At 49.9% G+C, this 21,666-nt stretch overlaps 1 protein-coding gene across 1 annotated transcript; it reads left to right on the top strand.

Annotated features, from left to right (window-relative positions):
• Positions 1-3,277: 3,277 nt before the first annotated feature.
• CLU (clusterin) lies at positions 3,278-20,031 on the top strand. The gene is made up of 9 exons (XM_007097102.3): positions 3,278-3,384; positions 7,078-7,209; positions 8,528-8,676; positions 11,980-12,150; positions 13,669-14,077; positions 15,125-15,229; positions 18,383-18,612; positions 19,351-19,526; positions 19,782-20,031. The coding sequence occupies exons 2-9, from the start codon at positions 7,116-7,118 to the stop codon at positions 19,789-19,791; spliced, it is 1,344 nt and encodes a 447-aa protein (XP_007097164.1). The 5' UTR covers positions 3,278-3,384; positions 7,078-7,115; the 3' UTR covers positions 19,792-20,031.
• Positions 20,032-21,666: the final 1,635 nt, after the last annotated feature.

Here is a 21,666-nt window from a genome sequence, read left to right as displayed (position 1 = left end):
AGAATTGACCAACTCTGGAGTGAAATCTAGACGATATAGTCAGTCAATAACAAGTGTAACAGTGAAGATAGTATAAGTAATATTTGTCTACTCCTATGATAAGCAACTTGGGAAAGGCTAGTTTCATACCTTTTCCCAAAAAGATATTCCCTAGATGGGAAGATAAGGAAATGCAACTGATGGAGGGAAACTTTCTGTACTTTAGGGAGACCCTGAAAAAGCACTCAGGATACTCTGCATCAGCTGTTGGCCGAGTTTACTGTATATAATTTTATTATGCATGATTTTTTTCATAGGTCTGTAATTAACTAGATATACTCATTTAATAATTCGAGCCTGGAGAGGAATTGTTAATAACAGGCCCCAGGGTACTTACCGTTCTTGTCCATTTCTCGCTTGTTCGAGTTATACCGGCGGTGGCCAAGCTGTCACTAGCTTGTGGCACTAGCTGGACAGTGTGGCAGTGATGTGGATGCATCACAGAGATATTGCAGAGCAGGGGAGAGATGATGGGGCAAAGCATACAGAGACAAATGTATAAACGTAAAGCTCTTTACTGCCTCCCCTCCCCCGATAATCCCCTGCTCCAGGAAAAAAAAAAAAAAAAATCAAGCTACAAACCCCAAACCGACTGCACAAGTCCAAGATGGGAGCAAAATGATTAAATAGCAGCATCTGCCAAAGAGATGATGAATTCTATTATGAATCAGCCAAGTGACTCAGCAGCTGAATGAAAGCTTATCTAGAGCGTTGGGGCAACGGGAAACGTAGTCAGCCCCCACTGGTATTGGCAGGCCCACAGCTGGGCTCAGAGTGTCAAGCGAGAGGCAAGGTCCAGAAGGCCAAAGGGCTGGGGAGGAATCTGCAAACAAGGACGGGGCAGGCAGCCACAAGCCTGGAGATCACTGGGAGAAGGGACTAGCTGCCTTCAAATATCTGAAGGACTAGCAGCGGGGAGATGGACTGGGTTTTCCTACATGGTTCCAAAAGACAGCGCTGGGCTTGGTAGCCCTTGGAGGAGCCAGACTCTGACTCAACAGAAGAACCTAATGCTATCAACAGCTTTTCTAGACAACCGTTGACATACAGGCAGTGAGCTCCCAGTTATGGGGGCATTCAAACAGAGGCAGGATAATCAGTTGGGGGGAACGTTGTAGTTGGTGGTGGGAGTTAGCATCGGAGTATGGTGCGAGAGCTGAACCAGCTGACCTCTACGATCTACTCAGAATATTTAAACTCCAGTAATGCACTTATGGTGCTTTCAAAATGTGCACTTTTTCCCCTTAAAAACCATCCGAGCCTTGTTTGCTTAGTAGCTGGAGTAATCAAGTAATCATTCCCAGGGGACCACAGTCCAGGCTGTGAATCGTGTTCTTTTCTTCCAAATCCTTTCTTCCTCTCCCTCCCTTGCCCTACTTCAGCTGACTAAGGCAGATTTCTTTGCCTGTCCTCCAAAGTCTGATTTTTACAAATATAATTATCACAGATTTATGCCTCCTGGGCCGGATGCTGGGGGAGCCAGAGAACAGAAAAGTTACAAGGAGTGTGCTCAAAAACAGCTCCTGTGAACTCAGTCATTGATATGCTAAGGAGGAGGCTGTTTCCATAGAAAATGTAGCTGTTACTAATGATTAGACTTTTTTTTTTTTTTTTAAGAAAAATAAAAGGAAGCCTCAGGAAAGAAATATTGTTCTACATTTTCACTGGATTTTTCTTTTTTTCTTCTCGGCTGATCTTCCCACACTTGGTATTGTCTCAGGTTAGGTTGAGTGGGACCTTAGAGATGACACATAGCAGATTCTTCATTGTCCTGTTGGGAGAAACTGAGGCCCAGAGGGCCAAGTGGTGGTCCAAGGTTACCCAGCACCTTTGGGCAGAGCTGAGACTGTAGTCAGAAATCCATGCACCCAGCTCCAGTGTCTCCAGTTTTTCACAGGCCTAGAAGCTTCATCCATGCTCCCTCCTGAAAAGGGGTGGGGTCCTAGCTAGTCGTCCCTGGACCTTGGGAAATCAGGAACTGAGCCTCAAGCTGCATCTCTGAAGTTGGGAGCAGAAAACCCAGCCCCCTTCCATACAGTTCTCCCCTAAACCCTTGCATCTCAGATGGTTTTCAAAGTCGGCCACCCAAAGCAGGCTGCCTAATCCCTCTCTGCCTACCCTTCTTCCCCTGTCAGTGTGAGAGCCACCTTCAGGCAGCTGGACTTTTCACCTGGTGTGCAAATGTCCTGGGGTTCCAGAGTGGGTGGCTCTGTTTCTTTCCCAAGCAGTACCTATATCTGAGGGGTGTCTGGGTTGGTGCCCTCTGTGGCAGGGGGTCGTGTGAAGGCTCCCATCTCTCTTTCACATCAAAGCCCCCTGCCAAAGGGAGTCTAGAAGTCAGCTCCCGTCAGCAGAGAGAACTGAGACAGATGGAACTGAGTGAGCCCCCTTGCAAACAGGACCGCACGTCATTTGCAAGGCCAGATGCAAGACGAAAATTTGGGGCCCCTTAACATCAATGAGGAATCTCAAGACTGCAGCCATGGCCACCAAACCAAGCTTGGGGCTGCCGAGTCCCACCCCATGGAGCCCACCCTGCTTGTCGGGGGCCCCAAGTCGATGGGGACAATAATTTGCTTAAGGTTCAGGGGGCCTTTTGGTTCCCCAAATGAGCGCTCTGCTCATGGCTAAAAACACATTTCTTCTTCCTCCTGGCCGGCAGGTCTGCCAAAGGACCACCGGGGGTCACTGTGGTGGAGTTGGGGGGAGTTGGGTGGAGTTGGTCACTGTGGGGTTGGAGAAATCGTTTCTTTCTTCCTAGGTGCTCTTCTCTAGCACAACACCCTCCCCATCCCACCCGCATTATTTCTGATGCTTCTTCTACTTCAGTGGAACAAGAGGAATGGCTCACGTTCAATGTGAAAAGAGCCGTGAGATTTTATTTTGGACTGGGAACCGCTCAGGAGCGCAGTGCACCCCTGGAACCCTGTGGAGGGTTCGCCCAGCGGCCTTATGTTAACTCAAGCTCTACCCTCCTGGGGGCACCGTCTTCCAACTCTGAGCCCCTCCCTCCGACCCTCTGGGGAGCGGTGCTCGGCGGCATAGAGCGTCTGTCTGGCCTTTAGCGGTGCAGATGCCCTGCCTCCCCTCCCCTCCACCCTACGCGCCCCCCGCCGGGTGCTGTACCGGAGCACTCCCCCACCCCCCACCTCCGCATCTCCTCTGGCGCCAGCTTCCAGAAAGCTCCCGGTGAATTCCACGGCGTTCTTTGGGCGTGAGTCATGCAGGTTTGCAGCCAGCCCCAAAGGGGGTGTATACGAGGCTGAGCGCTATAAATACGCGCGCCTCGCGGTGCTCAGCACGCGTCGCCAGGAGCAGCGCACCGTCGCCGGGCGCCGCTGACCGGTGAGATGTCCCCACCTCCTCGCCTACCCGGGGCAGAGCCCCATCGGGACCCACGGGAGGGCGGGGGTGGCACCCAGGCGAGGACGGGAAGATCGCTGGTACTCACAAGGCTGTCACAGCCGCGCTTTGGATGGAGTCGGGAAACCGGGGAAGGGAGGTGGTCCGAGCCTCATCACTAGGCCGCCGAGCCGGAGGCGGAATTGCTGGGGGTGGCGCAAGGGCCGGGGCTCCGGAGCTCCGGCGCTCGCCAGCTCCAGCCACAATTAGATGGGCTAAATAGGACAGGTGTAATGACCCTCCTGCAAAGATGGGGAGACAAAGACTTGGAGAACTAATGCCTAAAGCCGGTGGTCCAGACTAGTGAGTGGCGGAGCCGGGTGCCCGCAAAGGGCCTGCCTGCAGCATCTTCCTTGTACAGGTACTGATCTCCAGTGATGATTGTCAGCTAGCCAGCTTGAAGCATCCTGTTTGCTCCCGAGAATTCTCTAGTTGTCTCCATAGTGTGTTTATGTTTTGATTTTAAATACATGTTGCAACCACTTAAATCCCACTCTTACTGCTTCCGAACGCACCAGGATGCATCAGAGAAAAGTCAGGCATACTCCATCAGACCTCAGACGTCTGATCCAACTGTCTCATTTTATAGATGATAATCTGAGGCCTGGAGAGGTTTGGGACCGTCTCCCAAGGTAAACAGCAAGTAGGTGTCAGAATCGGGATTAGAACTGAAGCCTTGATCTTCCAGAATTTCTGGACCTAAAAAAAAAAGGAAAAAAGAAAAAAAAAAAAAAAGCTGCTGCTGAGGATGATGATGATGATGATTTTAAAAGAGAGAGGTTAAGAATTTAAGAATAAGTACAGATACAATGAAAGGATACTGCCAGGAGTGTTCATTATAATAACAGTGTGAAACTACATACAATTTAAATGCCCCACCGTGTGAAATAGAGCACACCAGAAAATGGACTATTACACAGCCACAAAAGGGTGCTTTTAAAGACTCTATGGAGGTAGTGGGTGTAAGGGATCTAATTGTATACAAATCCATAGAAAATAAAAGGAAATATACCACAGTGCTAGTATTTGCCTCTGGATGGTGTAAATTTCAGGTGTATTATTTTTCTTTCCCCTTTAGTTTCTACATTTGGGGAGGAGGTTCGATAGGAGCTTGGGCCTCGGGCTTTAAAAACCGTGCAGCTCACTAGCTGCGTGACCACTTACTTAGGTGCCTGTGTCCTTCCCGTGGCTCCCTCTCCTAGGGTTAAGCCTCCTTGGGGGAAAGAGCCTGCCTGGGGGCTGTGGGGAAAAGGAGGGCCTTGGCTGGGCTTGTCCAATCAGAGCAACCGGCAGCCAGGCCCCCAGGACAGTCGCAGGCAGTCTGAGGGCAAGCAGTTCCCTGTCCAGCCCCCGTTCCAGTGCCATCCATGAACTAGTGGTATCAATCTCACATTCAGAATTAGCGTCAGCATGATAATGAGACACCCTCCCACCCCCCCCCCCCCCCCCGCCCCGCCGCCGCCCAGCCCACCCCCCCCCCCCCCCACCTCAGGCTGATTCGTAGGTACTGTAAAGGAGCTGATCATTGCATTAATAGCAAAGCCACACAAGGAGGGACCACGGGTGCCCGTTTCAGTCCCTCTGACCCTCTCCAAACATGCCACCTCCCCCCACTTCCCCGTTAGATATTGCTAAAGCCCACAATTGGTCCTGGGTCAGATTTCGACATCGTCAGAATTTACTATGATTATATAAGACCCCAGTATTTACAGAGCACAGTCCCATCTCTGAGGTCCTTGTTGGGGACGTTTTACAGATGAGGACACTTAAGGCTCAGATTTAATTGACTTAGTGTCAAGGAAAGAACACTGGGTTGGAGGCTGGGAGGGCTTGGGTTCTCATCCTGGGGTGGCCAGACTGCTGCCGACCTTGGGGAGCCCCTATCTCGTCTCAGAGTCCTGCTTCCCCTCTCCCCCCTCCCCCACCGTTGAGATGGAGCGATGGGGCAGGAGACTGATCTTTTTCTCAGCTCAGGACTTGCTGGCCCCCCAGTGGACCCCAGGCTCTTGATGGGAGTCTCTGTACTGGCTACTGGGTTTCTGGACTCCTCATTCAGTGCTCTTCTGGTCCAAACCTATTTTTGAGGCTCTTGTATGAATTTCTGAGAAGTATCCAGGGGGCCTCTTCCCAAGAGGTGTTCTTGCTGGCTTTCTCTCTCTGGCCTAACAAAAGCTCTGTTTCTCTCTGAGGTGTTTCAGGCCTCAGTGAGCAGCTAGGGCAGAGCCCAGGAGCCCTGGGCCTTCTGGCAGGCCTGAAATAGCACCCCGACTCAGCCACCCACCCTGTCTTTGGGGAAGGCAATGACCCACTCTCTTCTCCCACGCTGCTCCTTTGCTCTGTGTGGCCAGTCGAGGAACCACAGCTTGGCTGTTTTACTAATTACTTTCTGGGAGAGGCTTCCTTTATTAATGTGCTACCAAGTGTCCATACGGGCCTGCTGAGCTGAGGGCAGTTTGTAGATGTTCACGATTTCAGGAAGGGGGGCAACCCCACCTCCCTGCTCTGTTATGGGAAATGAGTGAGTTCAGATAAGCAGTGGGAGGGGGAGGCCAGAAGACGGGCTGCTGGGGAGGGGGGTTCTGTTTTAGGCAACAACTTCAGCTTCTGGGAAAGGGTCCATTGTGTAAGACTGGGCTGTCCTGGGCTCTGAGCAGTCAGCTGAGTGGTGGCAGGGGCACCTTGGCAGTGCACCCTACTGTGGGCTTAAAGGGAACAGCCCTGTGAAAGAGACCTGGCAGGGCCGAGGCACATGTCCATCCAGAGGGAACTTCTCCTGGGGAGGCAGGGGGCCCACCTTTAACCCCTTGACTTTGTCTCTCTCTCTCTCTCTCTCTCTCTCTCCCCCCTCTGAGCACAATTGCCCCACCCTCTGCTCTCCTGTATTTATACCCCAAATCTATGCCGCCTGGCTCACGTCTCATGCCAAGGATGGCAAATGGGATTTATTGTCCTTTGCCGACCCAAAGGGTTGGCTGTCACTGCCTCTGAGTCTTAAAAAGCAGTTTTAGGTGGTGTTAAGGCTCAGTGGAGAAAAAGGTGTTGTGATTGACTGGTGATGCCTATGGGTAGGATTAGTGGTGCACACAGCAGGGGGGCTGCTGAGCTCTGGGAGGCCATCCCCATGTCAGGGCATTAGGGGTGGGGACGGAGAGGGCCGGGTGAGTCATCCCAGAGAGGTGTTTTGAGGGTTTATTTGATATGAGCAGGTATCATCAGATAGACGTCCTTTCTGGATGCAGAAAGCAGTGTCCAGTCTTAGTCAGCGATTCAGGGGGAGGAGGAGGGGGAGGAAGAGGGGAAGGAGGAGGAGGAGGAGGAGGAGGAGGAGGGTGGGGAGGAGGGGAAGGGCTGGACCTGAGCCCAGGGCTCTGACTCCAGAGTTCTCCTTTCTTCTGCCTTAGGCTGCTTCTCCTATGGCTCCTCCGTGTACCCACCGCCTCTGCTTTCTTTTGAAGGTGTCCGGGGGCAAGACTGATCTTTTCTCCCAATTTCCCCAGGGATAAAAACACAGCATTGCCAGCTCAGGGGCTGGCTGAGGGCAGGGCTCCAGGGAAGCTGCTGTAGGCTGCAGGCTGGGCCGGAAACCAGCGGGCTGTCTAGCTGTTACCATGACAGTCTCCTGTTCTCTACAAACAGAGGCCTGTTGGGATTCCAGAATTGGAGAGCCGGACGCAATGAAGACTCTCCTACTGTTGGTGGGGCTGCTGCTGACCTGTGAGAATGGACGGGTTCTGGGAGACAAGGCGGTCTCAGACGCAGAGCTCCAGGGTAAGTGGAGCAGGGGTTCCCCTAGGCCACACTTCCTCACTGTCAGGGCCCCAAGTGGTAAAGACCGTTTTCTCCTGCGCATCAGGTCTGCTTGGCTGGGGCCGGCCTCTCCCGGAGCCTCGTCTCTCCAAGCTGCCTGGCCTAGGTTCTTTGTGGTCAGGTGACTCCTAGACGTTTTTCAGGTGTATCTTAAGTGCTCAGAAAGCACTGGATGCTGCTGTATTCCTTTTGGGCTGTTCCCTCACCAGTCCGCTTGTCTTGTGCCCCCACCTTGTCCACAAAGGTCTATGAAGCCTGGATCATTTGCGCCTTGTGAGTTTCCATTTCTGAGTTTCCATGGCGCCTGCTGTATGTATCCGATACCAGTCCACCTAGAAACTCAATGCTCCATATCCAGGAAGGGAGAAATGTCCTCCTTCAGAGCCCAGCCGGGGGTCCCCTCCTCCGCCAGGCCTTTCCTGAAACCTGTCCTCCCTCCTCCCCACCCTTGTCCTGCAAGCTGACTGCTTCTCTGCAGGCAGTAGTTGAAAACTCAGACTTTGAGATCGGACTTGGGTATGCGTCTGATACCTTTGTGACTCCCTAGCTGTATAACCTGGGGTAGGTATCTGACCTCACTGTGCTTCCTTTTCCTCATGTATGCAGTGGGCACGACGCCAGCACAGAGAGTATTAAATAAAAGGCGCGTGAAGTGGCCGGACTCAGTGTCCGGCCCAGGATAACCGCCAGACAAGCCTTAGCTGTTACTCCCTCAGCTCTTCGGGACACTGTCTCATTGCCTTTGTCACTCGGTGTTGTGTCTTGATCGCAGTCTCCTCGCAGAACGGTGCCATTCGTTCATCTTTGTGTCCCCCATCACCTGGAACCGTGGAATAAAGAAGTTCAGACGTGCGGCTAAGCCGAATTCCAGAAACACTTGTATCCAAGATAATATTTTGCTTCCCGGATTTTTTGTTTTCCTTGAAAGTTTTCTTCTGCAGCTGGGCAGGCTGGTTCTCTAGAGCCGCAGGGGCATCGTGGCGTGGTGCTGCTTGCTGTCCCTCCTCTGGGGTGTGCCCGCTCCAGCGGGCTGTGTTCCTGAGCCGCTGGTGTAGTCTCGGTGGGCCCAGGGTCCACAATAAGCCCTGGGATGGGAACCCGTGTCAGGGCAAAGCTGGGGCCTGAAGGCTGCCTGCCAGGGTGGGCACTGCCAGCCCCAGCAGCTCCTACACCCAGCTGGCCTCCCCGACCCTTCCAGATGGTTCTAGGGTTACATGCCCCATCGCCGCCGCAGTCTCGTCCTCTCTCCTCCTTCTACCTCCTGACCCTTCTCTTGCAGAAATGTCCACCGAGGGGAGTAAGTACATTAACAAGGAAATTAAAAATGCCCTCAAGGGCGTGAAACAGATAAAGACTCTGATAGAACAGACAAACGAAGAGCGCAAATCCCTGCTCAGCAACTTAGAAGAAGCCAAGAAGAAGAAAGAGGTGAGGACAGCCAGGTGACCGCACCCTCCCCCTTGGCTGCCCCTGCTAGAGAGGAGGGGTGGCCCGGGCTCCTGTGGGGCCCTGCTGGGTTGCCAGGGTGACCCTCAGCCCTTCCAGGCCGGTGTCAGCTGATGCTGGGGCTGCAGTTAATAAATAGGGAGAGTTTCTTTGCTTTTGAAAGCTTCAAGGGGTGAGATCTTGGATCTGTTTTTTTGGGTTTTTTTTGTTTTTTTTTTGTTTTTTTTTTTTACCAGCCTGGCGCAGGGCCTGATGATGCCAGGATTCACTTCAATAGATTTTTCTAAACCCTGACTATGCAAGCTCCAAGGTAGGCTTTGGATAAGGTCTGTCCCAGGTCAGGAGGGGGATGGGGCCCTGCTGGCAGGAAGCTTATCTAGTAGGGACAATACCTTTGGGGTTAAGGCAGGCACACACCCGTATTGCCCCCCGGCTTTCTAGAGTTCTGACTATTTCATGAAGAGACACCTAAGTCCAATAGTGAAAATAGCGGGTCTAGACTGTGCTTAATGACTCAACAAAACTAAAACACCACAATGCAATAAACAACTTATTTTAAAAATCAATAGTCTCCTTAAGTGTACCCTAAAAACCTACTCCCATTGCCTCCCTCCCCCTAATGAACGAAATGCTAAGACAGGGTCACCTGCTACCTTCATGACCCATAATGCATAGTAAAGCATTAAAAAAAATTTTTTTTTAATGTTTATTTATTTTTGAGAGAGAGACAGAGCATGAGTGGGGGAGGAACAGAGAGAGAGGGAGACACAGAATCCAAAGCAGGCTCCAGGCTCTGAGCTGTCAGCACAGAGCCCGACGTGGGGCTCAAACCCACGAACTGTGAGATCATGACCTGAGCTGAAATCGGACGCTTAAGCGACTGAGCCACCCAGAGCCCCCATAGTAAAGCATTTTAAAGGCTCTGAGGGGTCACCTGGGTGGCACAGTCTGTTAGGCATCTGACTTGATTTTGGCTCAGGTCATGATCTCACAGTTGTGAGCCCACATCAGGCTTAAGAGTCTCTCTCTCTCTCCCTCTGCCCCTCTCCCCTGCTCATGTGCTCTCTCCCTAGAAAATTTTTTTTTAACTTTTAAAAGCTAAAAAAAAAAAAAAAAAGAAAGAAAAAGATAATAAAGAATAACTAAATACATAAAATAAAGGCTCTGAGAAGTTCTGCAGCGAAGAAGTTTGTGTAATTTCACTTAACCCTTTGTTTTCCAAATGGAATTGATCAGAGCATCTTTTTTTCTCCCCCTGGTAGCTTTTAGCACAATTCCCTGGAAGCTGCTTCAGGAAATGCTGGCCTGGAGGCAGCTCTTTCTTTTGACACTTAGTGCCCTTCCTTGGCCTCAGTGGTTTTTTTCTCACCATTTTATGAGAATCCTCAAGCAGCTCATGTAGAGGTGGCAGGCAAGTCTTGTTCTGGAGTTTTTGTGGTCATGATCACAGTTGGATATTCTACAATCCAGATTCTGTGATAAAAGCACATCAAGTTCAAGAAAAGACTACATTACTTATTTTTATTTTTTATTTTATTTTTTTACATTTATTTGTTTTTGAGAGACAGAGACAGAGTGTGAACAGGGGAGGGGTAGAGAGAGAGACACGCACACACAGAATCTGAAGCAGGCTCCAGGCTCTGAGGCGTCAGCACAGAGCCCGACGAGGGGCTCAAACCCACAAACTGTGAGATCATGACCTGAGCCGAAGTTGGACGCTCAACCGATTGAGCCACCCAGGTGCCCCAAGACTACGTTGCTTCTTAGTTCTTCAGTATGTCAACAGGAAAGAGAGGAAGTGGGCAGGGCAGTTGATGGTCGTGAATTGGCTTGGTAAGAGGTATGGTGGCCTTTCCAGCAGCAGCAGGGTACCAGGGGTGGAGGGCACCTGGAACAGAGGAGGGATCTCTTGGAAGTCCCTGTCTTCCTGGTCAGCTCTTCACAGTGTAGATTTGCTTTGCGGTGTGGATGGTCTACTTCATTCTTCTTGGAAGTGTTAATACATTCATTTGTTGAGACTTTAATATAGAAAAGTGGAAAAGGAAAAGTTTTCCATAACCCTCTTACCTGAGGACTGTTAACATGTGATTCGTTTTTTACTACATTTTCCCCTTTATATTCTTTTGACAGCCGCTATACTCAAAATCACGGTTTGTTAACATGGAAAAGTGCTTGTTGCGCTATTTAAAACTTAACTACGAACACCCCTGCCAAACTACTTGTCCAGCCTCTGGGTGGACCACAATTTGCTTCACTGGCCTTCTAGTTTTAAGCATCCGGATTGATTCCAGTATTTTTTTTCTGCCATAAATGAATACTTAACAAATATCTTCATGCATAGGGATTTTCCCTTTATGGCAGGAATTCTTTGGGATGGATTCTTATAGAATTATTGGACCAAGTGACATGGATGTACGAGAGAGTTTTGGTTAAGAAAAAAATTTTTAAGGCTATTTATTTACTTTGAGAAAGAGAGAGAGAGAGCAATCAGGGGAGGGGCAGAGAGAGGGGGAGAGAGAGAATCCCAAGTAGCACAGAGCCCGATGCAGGGCTCCAACTCACCATCTGTGAGATCATGACCTGACCTGAAACCAAGAGTCTGATGCTTAACTGATTGAGCCACCTTAATTTTTTTCTTGATGTTTATTTATATTTGAAAGAGAGAGAGCAGGGGAGGAGCAGAGACAGACAGAGATAGAATCTGAAGCAGGCTTCAGGCTCTGAGCTGTCAGCACAGAGCCCAAGGCAGGGCTCGTACTCACAAGCTGTGAGATCATGACCTGAGTGGAAGTCGGACGCTTAACTGACTGAGCCACCCAGACGCCCAGTGACTTTGATCAAGAAAGCTTGCTTATTCTCATTGCATGCCAGGGACTGTGGCTGCAATAGACAAATAAGATTCAGGACATCGGTGGAAGCTTTGGAAGGCAACATTTAAACCCCAAAAGTGGAGAAGAGAAAGTTAGGTATAAAGGAGCGGTAAATCCTGGGGTCGAGACTAAGTGCAGCATCAGAGGAAGGGGATATCTACATGGGTTCTAGTGGCTGGACAAAACTGTAAGGAAGAGCGGGGTCTTGAAGTTGGGAAGGTATTTAGAGCTGGGTGGGGAGGGAAATCCAGGCGAGTGAGGGATACAGGAGCCAGAGGAGGAAATAAGCACGCGGTGTGGCCAGCCCTGGAAAGACCCGCCTGAGCCGTGGAGGGCCAGGCATCGCCGTGCGCCCTTGGAAAGCGTGAAGCCTGTGGTTTCCGCGTGGCTAACCTGGCCTCGTGTCCCCCTGTAGGATGCCCTAAGTGATACCAAGGACTCTGAAATGAAGCTGAAGGCGTCCCAGGGGGTGTGCAATGACACCATGATGGCCCTCTGGGAGGAGTGTAAGCCGTGCCTGAAACAGACCTGCATGAAGTTCTACGCTCGCGTCTGCAGAAGCGGCTCGGGCCTGGTTGGCCAACAGGTGAAAGGGGACGCGCCGCTGAGGACAGCTAGGCTCTGAGTGGGGGGTGCGGAGAACTGAGTGAAATATGCTTCTATGGTCCTACACCCAGTTCCGACGCGCGGGGGGTATTCCTCACGCCAAGCAATTCCCCCACAGCAGCCTACGCTTCAGCTCCATTCTGACACTGTCCACCTGGGAGGCAGCATTAGATCCCACAGGGTAAGGGCTCAGGCCCACAGGACCGTCCTCCCCACCCCCTAGCTTCAGCCGCCCATCCCAAGCCTGGCTTGTCACCTGTGCTTCTGTCTGACTGGCTATAGAGTGGAGGTTCCCACAATCCCCTCCTTGGGTTCAATTAATTTGCCAGAGCAGCTCACAGCTCAGAGACACAGTTGACTTACTAGGTTATTGGTTTCTGATAAAAGGCTATAACTCAGAAAAACCAGAAGAGATGCATAGGGCAAGGTGTGGGGAAAAGGTGGGGAGCTAACACGTCCTCTGAGAGGGCGCCCCTCTCCAGTGTTTTCACATGTACACGACCCAGAGGCTCCTCAAGCCCATCCTTTTGGGATTTTTATGGAATCTTCCTTCCGTGGTCATGATTGATAAAATCATTGGCCATTGCGGATGGATTCAACCTCCAGACCCTCCCCGCAACGCCCCCCCCTTCCCCCCCGACATCAGGAGGTGGGATTAAAACTTCCACCCTCTAATTGTTCTCATCCGGGCATCCGGGGCATCCGGGTTCGTTCCTCTGGCTACCAGCCCCCATCCTTAAGTGTTTTCCAAAAGCCGCCTCATTAACATAACAAAAGACCTTTATTGCTCTCCTGGAAGGAAATTCTAAGGGCTTTAGGAACCCAACGAAGACCAAATATACATTTCTTACTACAAATCACAGCATCACAGCTTCCTTTCACAAGCCCTGATGCAACTGATCAGTCGGGCTGCGGCTGCACTGGGGCCCCAGAGCGCCCATCATCAGTTGCTACGAGTGCACAAATGTGAAGTCATGGACCGCACATGTGCCAGGTATTGGCCATCTGTTAGAAGGTTCTTCTCTAGAAATTATTAGCTGGGTAATGTAACAGCTTTGTAGTACAGCAAATCCTTGTGCCCGCTTAGGCAGAAGGAGTTAAGAACTTTGGCACATGAATATTGATCTCATCCTCCCCTGAGGGCCTCGCCTGGTTGGAGCTCATGAACTGAAGGCTGTCAGTTGGCCCTTGGCTGAACAGGGGTGTGGGATCCTTCGTGGTCAAAGAAGAGGCTAGTCTCAGGTGATGGGGGTCTATGCATCTCGTGGCCTCAGAGGCCTTCCTAAATTCTTCCCCATTGGGCAGGTAGAATGGAAGGGCATTGGCCCCCAGTTGGGGGGCCAGGGAGCCAGTCCCAGCAGGACCTTTGGTCACGTGCTATGATTGAGGAGCCCCAAGGGCAGTGAGGGGTCAGGATCGGCTCTTCTCAACAAGCAGGAGGCCAGGAGGAGGCTGGGACCTTAGCAACCTTCTAACTTGCCCATTTTGCTTGTTACAGCTTGAGGAGTTCCTGAACCAGAGTTCTCCCTTCTACTTCTGGATTAACGGCGACCGCATCGACTCCCTGCTGGAGAACGACCGGCAGCAGACCCACGCCCTGGACGTCATGCAGGACAGCTTCAACCGGGCATCCAGAATTATGGACGAGCTTTTCCAGGACAGATTCTTCACCCGTGAGCCCCAGGATACTTACCACTACTCACCCTTCAGCTCATTACAGAGGAGGCCTTTCTTCTTCAATCCCAAGTCCCGCTTCGCCCGGAATGTAATGCCTTTCCCTGCATTCCAACCCTTGAACTTCCACGACATGTTTCAACCCTTCTTCGACATGATACACCAGGCTCAACAGGCCATGGACATCAACCTCCAGAGAATTCCCTACCACTTTCCGATGGAATTCACAGAAGGTGAAAAAATGTCTCATTCTTCCTAAGGGATGGGAACTAGCAGGTTATTGAGAAGCTCAGTAGAGTCTAAGAACATTGCTGGCAGCCTGGCGTGTGTCATCTCTATTTCCCCCAGCAACTCCATGAATGGTATTATCCCTATTTAAGGAGGAGAAAATTATGACAGTAAAGGAGTGTGTCCAAGTATTCACAGCCGGAAAAGTATGACCTGGTCAAACTTAGCCCTGCCAGACTTGGAACCTTGTTCTTTCCAAGTTTACCATGCCCCTCCCAGCAACTGGTGGTCATGACATTGATTAGTCCATTCGAGAGAACCAGACAGCCTTTCTCTCGGGAATGCAGGTGGCTTTATGTGGATGCCATGCATATATTGGTGACCAATTATATAATGAGTACATATTACAGTTTAGAAAACCGTTCATGGCTATAACCTTGGGGCCTTGGTGGAGAATGAGCATGCAGTGAATATTTTTTCAGGGAATGAAGTCTAATATGGACATGAAAAGTCAATATATTTAGAACTGATTTCCTTCGTTGAACTAATAGACGTAGTTGGCCAACACCATCTCCTAAATGCTGCAGTGTGTTGGCTTGAAATGGTCTGGAAATACAGAAGGACCTTGAATTGAACAGCATCTACTGCATATCCGCAATGGGGGGAGCCCTGTGTTATAAGGCGGCTCAAAGGAGGATCCCATTCCTGCCTTCAAGGGGCTTGCTGACTGGCTAGGGGGAGAGAAACGAGCCAGATGAAATGCAAAGCAAAAATGGGTTCTGATGCCAAAGAGAGGCCCGTGGAGCTAACGGCAGTGTGGCAGCGGGAGGGTCTCATCCCCCAGAGACGGTGGGAGGCGAGGCCCTGGGAGCCAGCTCCTGGTCCTTCTGTGGGGAGCCCCGATCAGTCTGCAGGCAGATGACTACTTTCCAACCTGCATCTCAGGGGGGCAAACGGGAGCGTGGAAGGATCAGTGAGGTCGGGGTGGCCCATCACTATATTGCTCTGTGTGGGCCATCAGCATGACTCCCCCTCCCCTCCTGTGTCTCCAGAAGACAACCAAGACCGTATGGTGTGCAAGGAGATCCGTCACAACTCCACGGGGTGCCTGAGGATGAAGGACCAGTGTGACAAGTGCCAGGAGATCTTGTCAGTGGGTGAGTCGGGGAGCCCTGGGTCCCTGGTCCCTCACTGGGGCTCCCTTTATGGGGTCGGACACATGGGACTTGAAATTCCACTCTGCTGCCTTCTGGCTGTGGCACTGGGGACGGTCCTCGGCCCTGCTCCACCTGGGCCCCTCATCTGTAGACACGGGTTAAGATGGAGGGCTGTCCCTGAAATCGGGAGACAGCATTCTTTGATTTCCCCAGTTATCTTCTTCCCCAGGGCCCAGCCTGGTAGACCTCCTCATTTTCCCCTGCAGATGATGGAACTTTAGAGAATACGTATTCTGGTTAACAAACACTTACCGTGTGTTCGGCTGGCACCACTATAAACACTTGGCAAACATTTACTCACTTCCTCAGAATGATCCTGAGTTAGGTACAGTTATTGTCCCTGTCTTAACAGAGGTGAAAAGCTCGTAGTCACAGGATGGTTGAGTAACTTCTTCAGATTATAGGACACCCTTATGTTGGAGAGCTAGGTGTTTGGGACATGTTTTTAACCAGTGTTTGGTGTTCTGTCCCCAGAACACATGGGTCACCGGTAGTGGTTGGTCCCGAAGCAAAGGAAATATAATTGACCCTTGAACAACGAGGGGGTAAAAGGAGGCGATAACGTAAGCTGTCTATTAACACGTAGTTCATATTCAACGTGTCTTATGTACTGTATTCTTCAAGTAAGCTAGAAAAAAAGAGATTAAGAAAATCATAAAGAAGAGGGGGTGTCCGGTGGCCATGATCTCACAGTCATAAGATCGAGCCCTGCCACTTCGGATTCTCTGTCTTCCTCTGTCTCTACCCCTCCCCCACTCCCTCCCGCACTCTTGCTTTCTCTCTTACGAAAGAAAGAAAGAAAGAAAGAAAGAAAGAAAGAAGAAAGGAGGAAAGAAAGAAAGAAAGAAAAGAAAGAAAACCATAAAGAAGAGAAAAACTACATCACAGTACTGCCTGGTATAGAATCCACACTGTGGACACATTTGAGGGTCGACTGTACTTCCCTTCAGCTGTTGCCCTCAGTTTTGTTAGATCTGCTCATTGACTAGTTTCTTGTTACTTTGAGTAACAGCTGTCAAAGCATCTAGAATGGTTCCTGGCACACAATAGTCTGTGCTCAGAAAGAGTTAATTGTTCCCCTTGTACATTGCAGATCAATCTTGTGGCTTTGTTCTTAATACATTTGGGTTTGCCAGGACAAGCCTTCAGAGTCTAGTTAAATATTCCTAGCCTCACTCCTATAATTTTAGAAGCCACTGCAAAATAAATACAAGTGCTGTGAGAGGCTGATGTATGAAGTGTAGATGAGCACTCAACCAAGCCTCCCGGGCTTTTCCCATAAAATATCGTAGTTAGAGTTGCAGAAATTACATAGTGCCTTGCCACAAGAAAGTCCTGTTTAGGGCCAGAAGAGAGACGCACAGATGCCAGGGCTCAAATTGGCACCCCTACCACTGACATTGTTTTTTTTTTTTTCAAGTTGATTTATTTATTTTGAAAGAGAGAGAGAGAGAGAGAGAGAGTGAGCGTGAGGGTGGGGCGAGGGGCAGAGAGAATCCCAAGCAGGCTGCACGATGTCAGCGCACAGCCCGACTCGGAGCTCGAACCCATGACCGTGAAATCATGTCCTGAGCCAAAATCAGGAGTTGGACGCTCAACCGTCTGAGCCACCCAGATGCCCCCCGACCCAGCACTGAGGTTAATGGTCACTGGTCGCAGCTTATCTAAACTGCCTTCTCTTCTGCATGGAGAAAGAGTCAGCACCTCTTACTGAAGGTGCTTGAACCAAATGAGCACGCACTGCCCGAACACTCTAGACCAGGGGGTCTCAACTTTGGCACTCCTGACAGTCCACACCAAGTGATTTTTTGTCGTGTGGCACTGTCCTGTGCCCTGTGGGATGTTTAGCAGCACCCCTGGCCTCTCCCCAGTGGGCACCAGTAGCCTCGCCTCCCCACCAATCCTGACAACCAAAACTGTTTTCAGACCTTGCCAAATATCCCCTGGGGGTTAGCAGAGTCCCCAGTTGAGATCCACTGCTCCAGACAGTCTGGGTTCTCAATGGCTTTCCTTATTTTTTAATTCTTCTCTGGTGAAAGAGTTGAGATTATTCATTGTATTGTCTTTTCAACCTGGCTTTCATTTCTTGCCCCACCTAACATTTTTGAAGTTGCAATACCTATGGTAATCACTTATATTAAATGCAGTGTGCAAAGATCTGTCTTCCCCAAGTCAGGGGATGCACCCTCCTTAGGAGAGTTTTGAAACAATTAGGGAAAGAAAATCAGTAGTTTGTAAAGAGATAGTGGGTAGTTGCCAGCTCTTCTCAATCTGAAACCTGCAGTGAGTATTCAAGGACCAAGATGGGCAAGCCGGGACCCCCAGCCACCAGGCTGCTGTGCTTTGTGCCCCAAGGACCCTGGCCAGCTCTTTTGCCTGTTTTGACTGTTGGCACTGGATTTCCAGCTCTGCAGATTTGCTCCAAAGACAGGCTTGGAGAATTTTCCAGAACCGTAGACTCAGAGTAGGAAGGGCCTACTCTGAGTAGCCCATGAATCATTCATTCTATGACTTTTAGGCAATTGATTTACTTCTGCGGGCCTCAGTTTCATCGCTGGTAATACTTAAAGGCAGAATAGATGTGATTATCGGAGACAGGGGCTATCTAAAGCACTTATGTCGTGTCTGGTACCGAGTAGGTCCCCACAAAGGGTAGCCGTAAGTAACCCCTCCCTCGCTCCGGAAATGATCCATCCGGGGACGAGGGCAGCAAGAGCAGGTCCGGGTCTGAGCACAGAGACTGAGATCAGTGCTTCTCAAAGTGTGGTCCACACTGCTTGTCACCAGTCTTCCAAAGGGATAAGGGTCTTGCACCCAAAGGTAAATCAATGATGTCTCTAAGGACACTGTTTAGTTCAGGTGACATTGTTTTCCAGAGCAAGACTTCATCGATGAAGGAAGCTGCGTGCTGGTTTATATTCCGGGGTGAGCCCTGTTAACGTTGCAGACTGACAACACGTGGTTTGTGGCTCGGTACTTAACAGTAGCCCTGCTTTCGGTCCTGGCTCCGAGGACGGATTTCCATTCATGTTTTTATCCTTTTTTAGCTTTCCCTTTACATTTCTGCCTTTTTTTCCCCCCATCTCTGGGCAGACTGTTCTGCCAGCAACCCCTCTCAGGTGCTGCTGCGGCAGGAACTTAACAACTCCCTGCAGATGGCAGAGAAGTTCACCAAGCTGTACGAGGAGCTGCTTCGGTCCTACCAGGAGAAGATGTTCAACACGTCCTCTCTGCTGAAGCAGCTGAACGAGCAGTTTAGCTGGGTGTCCCAGCTGGCTAATCTCACTCAGAGTGAAGACCCATTCTATCTCCAGGTCACTACGGTGAGTCATGTCCTGGCCACGCACCGAAGCTCGGGGGCCCGGGACACGGTCCGGAGGCGATGGGAACCTTCCCTGGGAGTAAATGGGATGAAGGTATTAAAGGCAGCCCTTAGGCTTTGGATCGAGCATTTGTCACATGGCAGGAAACATAAGAGCTTTTATGCACGTGGTTGCATGGAAGCCTCATGACCCCGTGAGGTGTAGACCATCGTGGCCCCATTTTACGGTTGAGGAAAGTGAGAGAGACTCAACAGAGTGCCCAAGGTTTAATAACCGGTAGGTGACTCGCCTGGGTGTTTGAACTCGTGTGCTTGGCCAGAAAGCCTGTGCTCTTTCCACGAAGCTGCCTTGCTATGTTGGATGCCTCATGAACTGGGGCCTTATTCTCTACCAGGGATAGAAAGCTTCTCTCTAGTGCTGGGAACCTTTTTTTTGTTTTTCTTTCCCCGATTCCTTTTCTGCCACTGGCCAAGCCAGTGGCTGCCCAAAGAAAACATGGTGGCTTAGGACCCATTTGTCTCTGTGGGGCTCCCCACAGGCTGGTCATTTGCAGACAATGTTTGTACCTACAGACAAGTGTCTCTGAACTCGGGCATTTCTGTTCACGGAGTTGTCCAGATGTCAAAATCAGTCAAAAGCAAAAGGGGTCCACTGTCCAGATTTCTGCCTGGCTTTTGTTGCAGAATGAGTCCATCTGGACCAGTTTTTCAGTCCTTCTCTTACCTTTCTTCCTTCTAGGTGAGCTCCCAGACTTCTGACTCCAACGTTCCCTCTGGCTTCACTAAGGTGGTTGTGAAGCTCTTTGATTCCGACCCCTTCGCTGTGATGGTCCCAGAGGAAGTCTCCAGGAACAATCCTAAATTTATGGAGACTGTGGCAGAGAAGGCCCTTCAGGAATACCGTCAAAAGAACGGGTGAGTATGCAGGCCTTACCTGGCATCCTTCTGGGCCCAGCAGGTCCGCCGGAGCCAGAAACAGGGCAGCATAGCCAGCCTGGGAATGATGGCACCAGTAGCCAGAGCCCAGGCACGAAGGCAGAAAAATCAGTGGACATTTTACTTTTCCTTTGAAGGATGTTCTTTCTTTGTTGAGGAGAAGTTGAGTATCAGTTGCTGCCTGTCAGTGAATATTGAGCCCTCACCTTCCGTTTTCCTTCATTTTATTTCCAGGGAGAAATGAGATGTGAACATTGCCTCTCCAAACATGGGGGTGTCTGAGTTCAGTTGCCCCCAAGATGAGCGATAGGCCCCTAGAGAGAGCCCTGCACGTCACCAAGTGACCAGGCCTTGCCTCAAGGCCCTCCTGTCCCTTCACCCAGCCTTTCCTCCCTCTGGACTCCGCGCTGTAATGCCTGCGTTCGCTGATCATGGGAAGAAGTCCCATGTGCCACTAACTCAATAAAACCGCCAGTAATCAGAATGCTCTGGGGTGTCCTCCTTTTATGCTGTTTTTTTCTATCTCCCACACGCCTGCATTTTGGTATTGAAAAAAAAAGAAGGAGAAAAGAAAAGGCAGTAGCAAAGATGTATAAGGATGTATTCCTTATACATCTCCATATAATTGAGAATACGTGGAGCGTGACAAAGTTAAACCGAAGGATTCTTGCTTTTAGGAGGAGAGAAATGTGTTCGAACAGCCAAGTGAAATAAATTTCTGAAAAGTGAATCTTGGCCATTCCATTATAAAACCATTGATGTATTCTGATTTAGGGGGGCGGGGGGCGAGATCTGAAGGAATAGCTTGAAAATCAGAGTGAAGAGAGGGTACTAATAAGGCATACTGGGTATTTTAATATACAATTGCTATTTTCCTAATGGAAACTGTAGTCCCCAAAAGACAAAACGGGGTGATTTCCTTTTCACTTGGAATTCCTGTGGCATGGCCTTCACCGTGACATTGTTGGTATGCTGTCAATCCATACAACCCTTGCTTACATCTGTCCCCTCCACCATGATTTCTCTTCCACTTGGGTTTTTTCTGATGGTGAGATCGGACTTCTTAGTCTGCCGGCTGGCTGTGTTGCAGTACCCCATGCTACCAGCAGGTGGCCCCACCTAACTGTGGTACCTCCCTCAAAGTTAAGTTACTAAGCATTTCCATTTATGAGTGTTTTGTAGCCATAGAATTCTTTTCATCAAATATACTTCGCACGAAGAAAAAAACATCTGGCCGCATTCCAGGATTGTAGCTAAGTCTACATCATAAATTAAAAGCTTAGAATATTCTTACATCACCTGTTCCTTTTCTCTCCCTTCTTTAAGTTATAAGGACCTCTGCCACACAAGGAACAGACTGCAAGGCTTAGGTCATCAAAGAAGCTGGTATTTTAGTATTAGTCTCAAGGAAATTCGGAGTAAAGTTAGTATGATTCACTTAATGATCTGTATTAATTAGGGTTACAAGCTCAGAAGGCATTTTGCTAAAATGACCCTCATTGTAAATTGTACATCACATTAATGTCACATACCAGATTTCAAAATTTATTTTTTGTTTCCTATTATGTCTCTAGATTCTGGCAGCCACAGTATCTACATGTTGCTTTTTATGCAATCTACTTTATTTTTAATTATTTTTTAATGTCTATTTATTTTTGAGAGAGACAGAGACAGAACACAAGCAGGGGAGGGGCAGAGAGAGAGGGAGACACAGAATCCGAAGCAGGCTCCAGGCTCCAGCTGTCAGCACAGAGCCTGATGTGGGGCTCGAACCCAAAAACCACAAGACCATGACCTGAGCCGAAGTCAGGTGCTCAACCAACTGAGACACCCAGGCGTCCATATGCAGTCTACTTTAAATTTCCTAGGCTAGGGGCACCTGGGTGGCTCAGTCAGTTAAGTGTCCAACTTCGGCTCAGGTCATGATCTTGTGGTTTGTGAGTTCAAGCCCCCTGTCAGGCTCTGTGCTGACAGCTGGAGCCTGGAGGCTGCTTCTGATTGTTTGTCTCCCTCTCACTCTGCTCCTCTCCTGTTCTCTCTCTCTCTCTTTCAAAAATAAATAAACATTAAAACTTTTTTAACTGTCCTAGCCTAGCACCTTAAAAGATAGTCTAAAGCT

Source organism: Panthera tigris, chromosome B1, assembly GCF_018350195.1.
Source record: "Panthera tigris isolate Pti1 chromosome B1, P.tigris_Pti1_mat1.1, whole genome shotgun sequence".
Classification (NCBI taxonomy): Eukaryota; Metazoa; Chordata; class Mammalia; order Carnivora; family Felidae; genus Panthera; species Panthera tigris.
The sequence above is the reverse complement of the archived record's forward strand: the minus strand, read 5'-3'. Positions and strand labels throughout refer to the sequence as shown.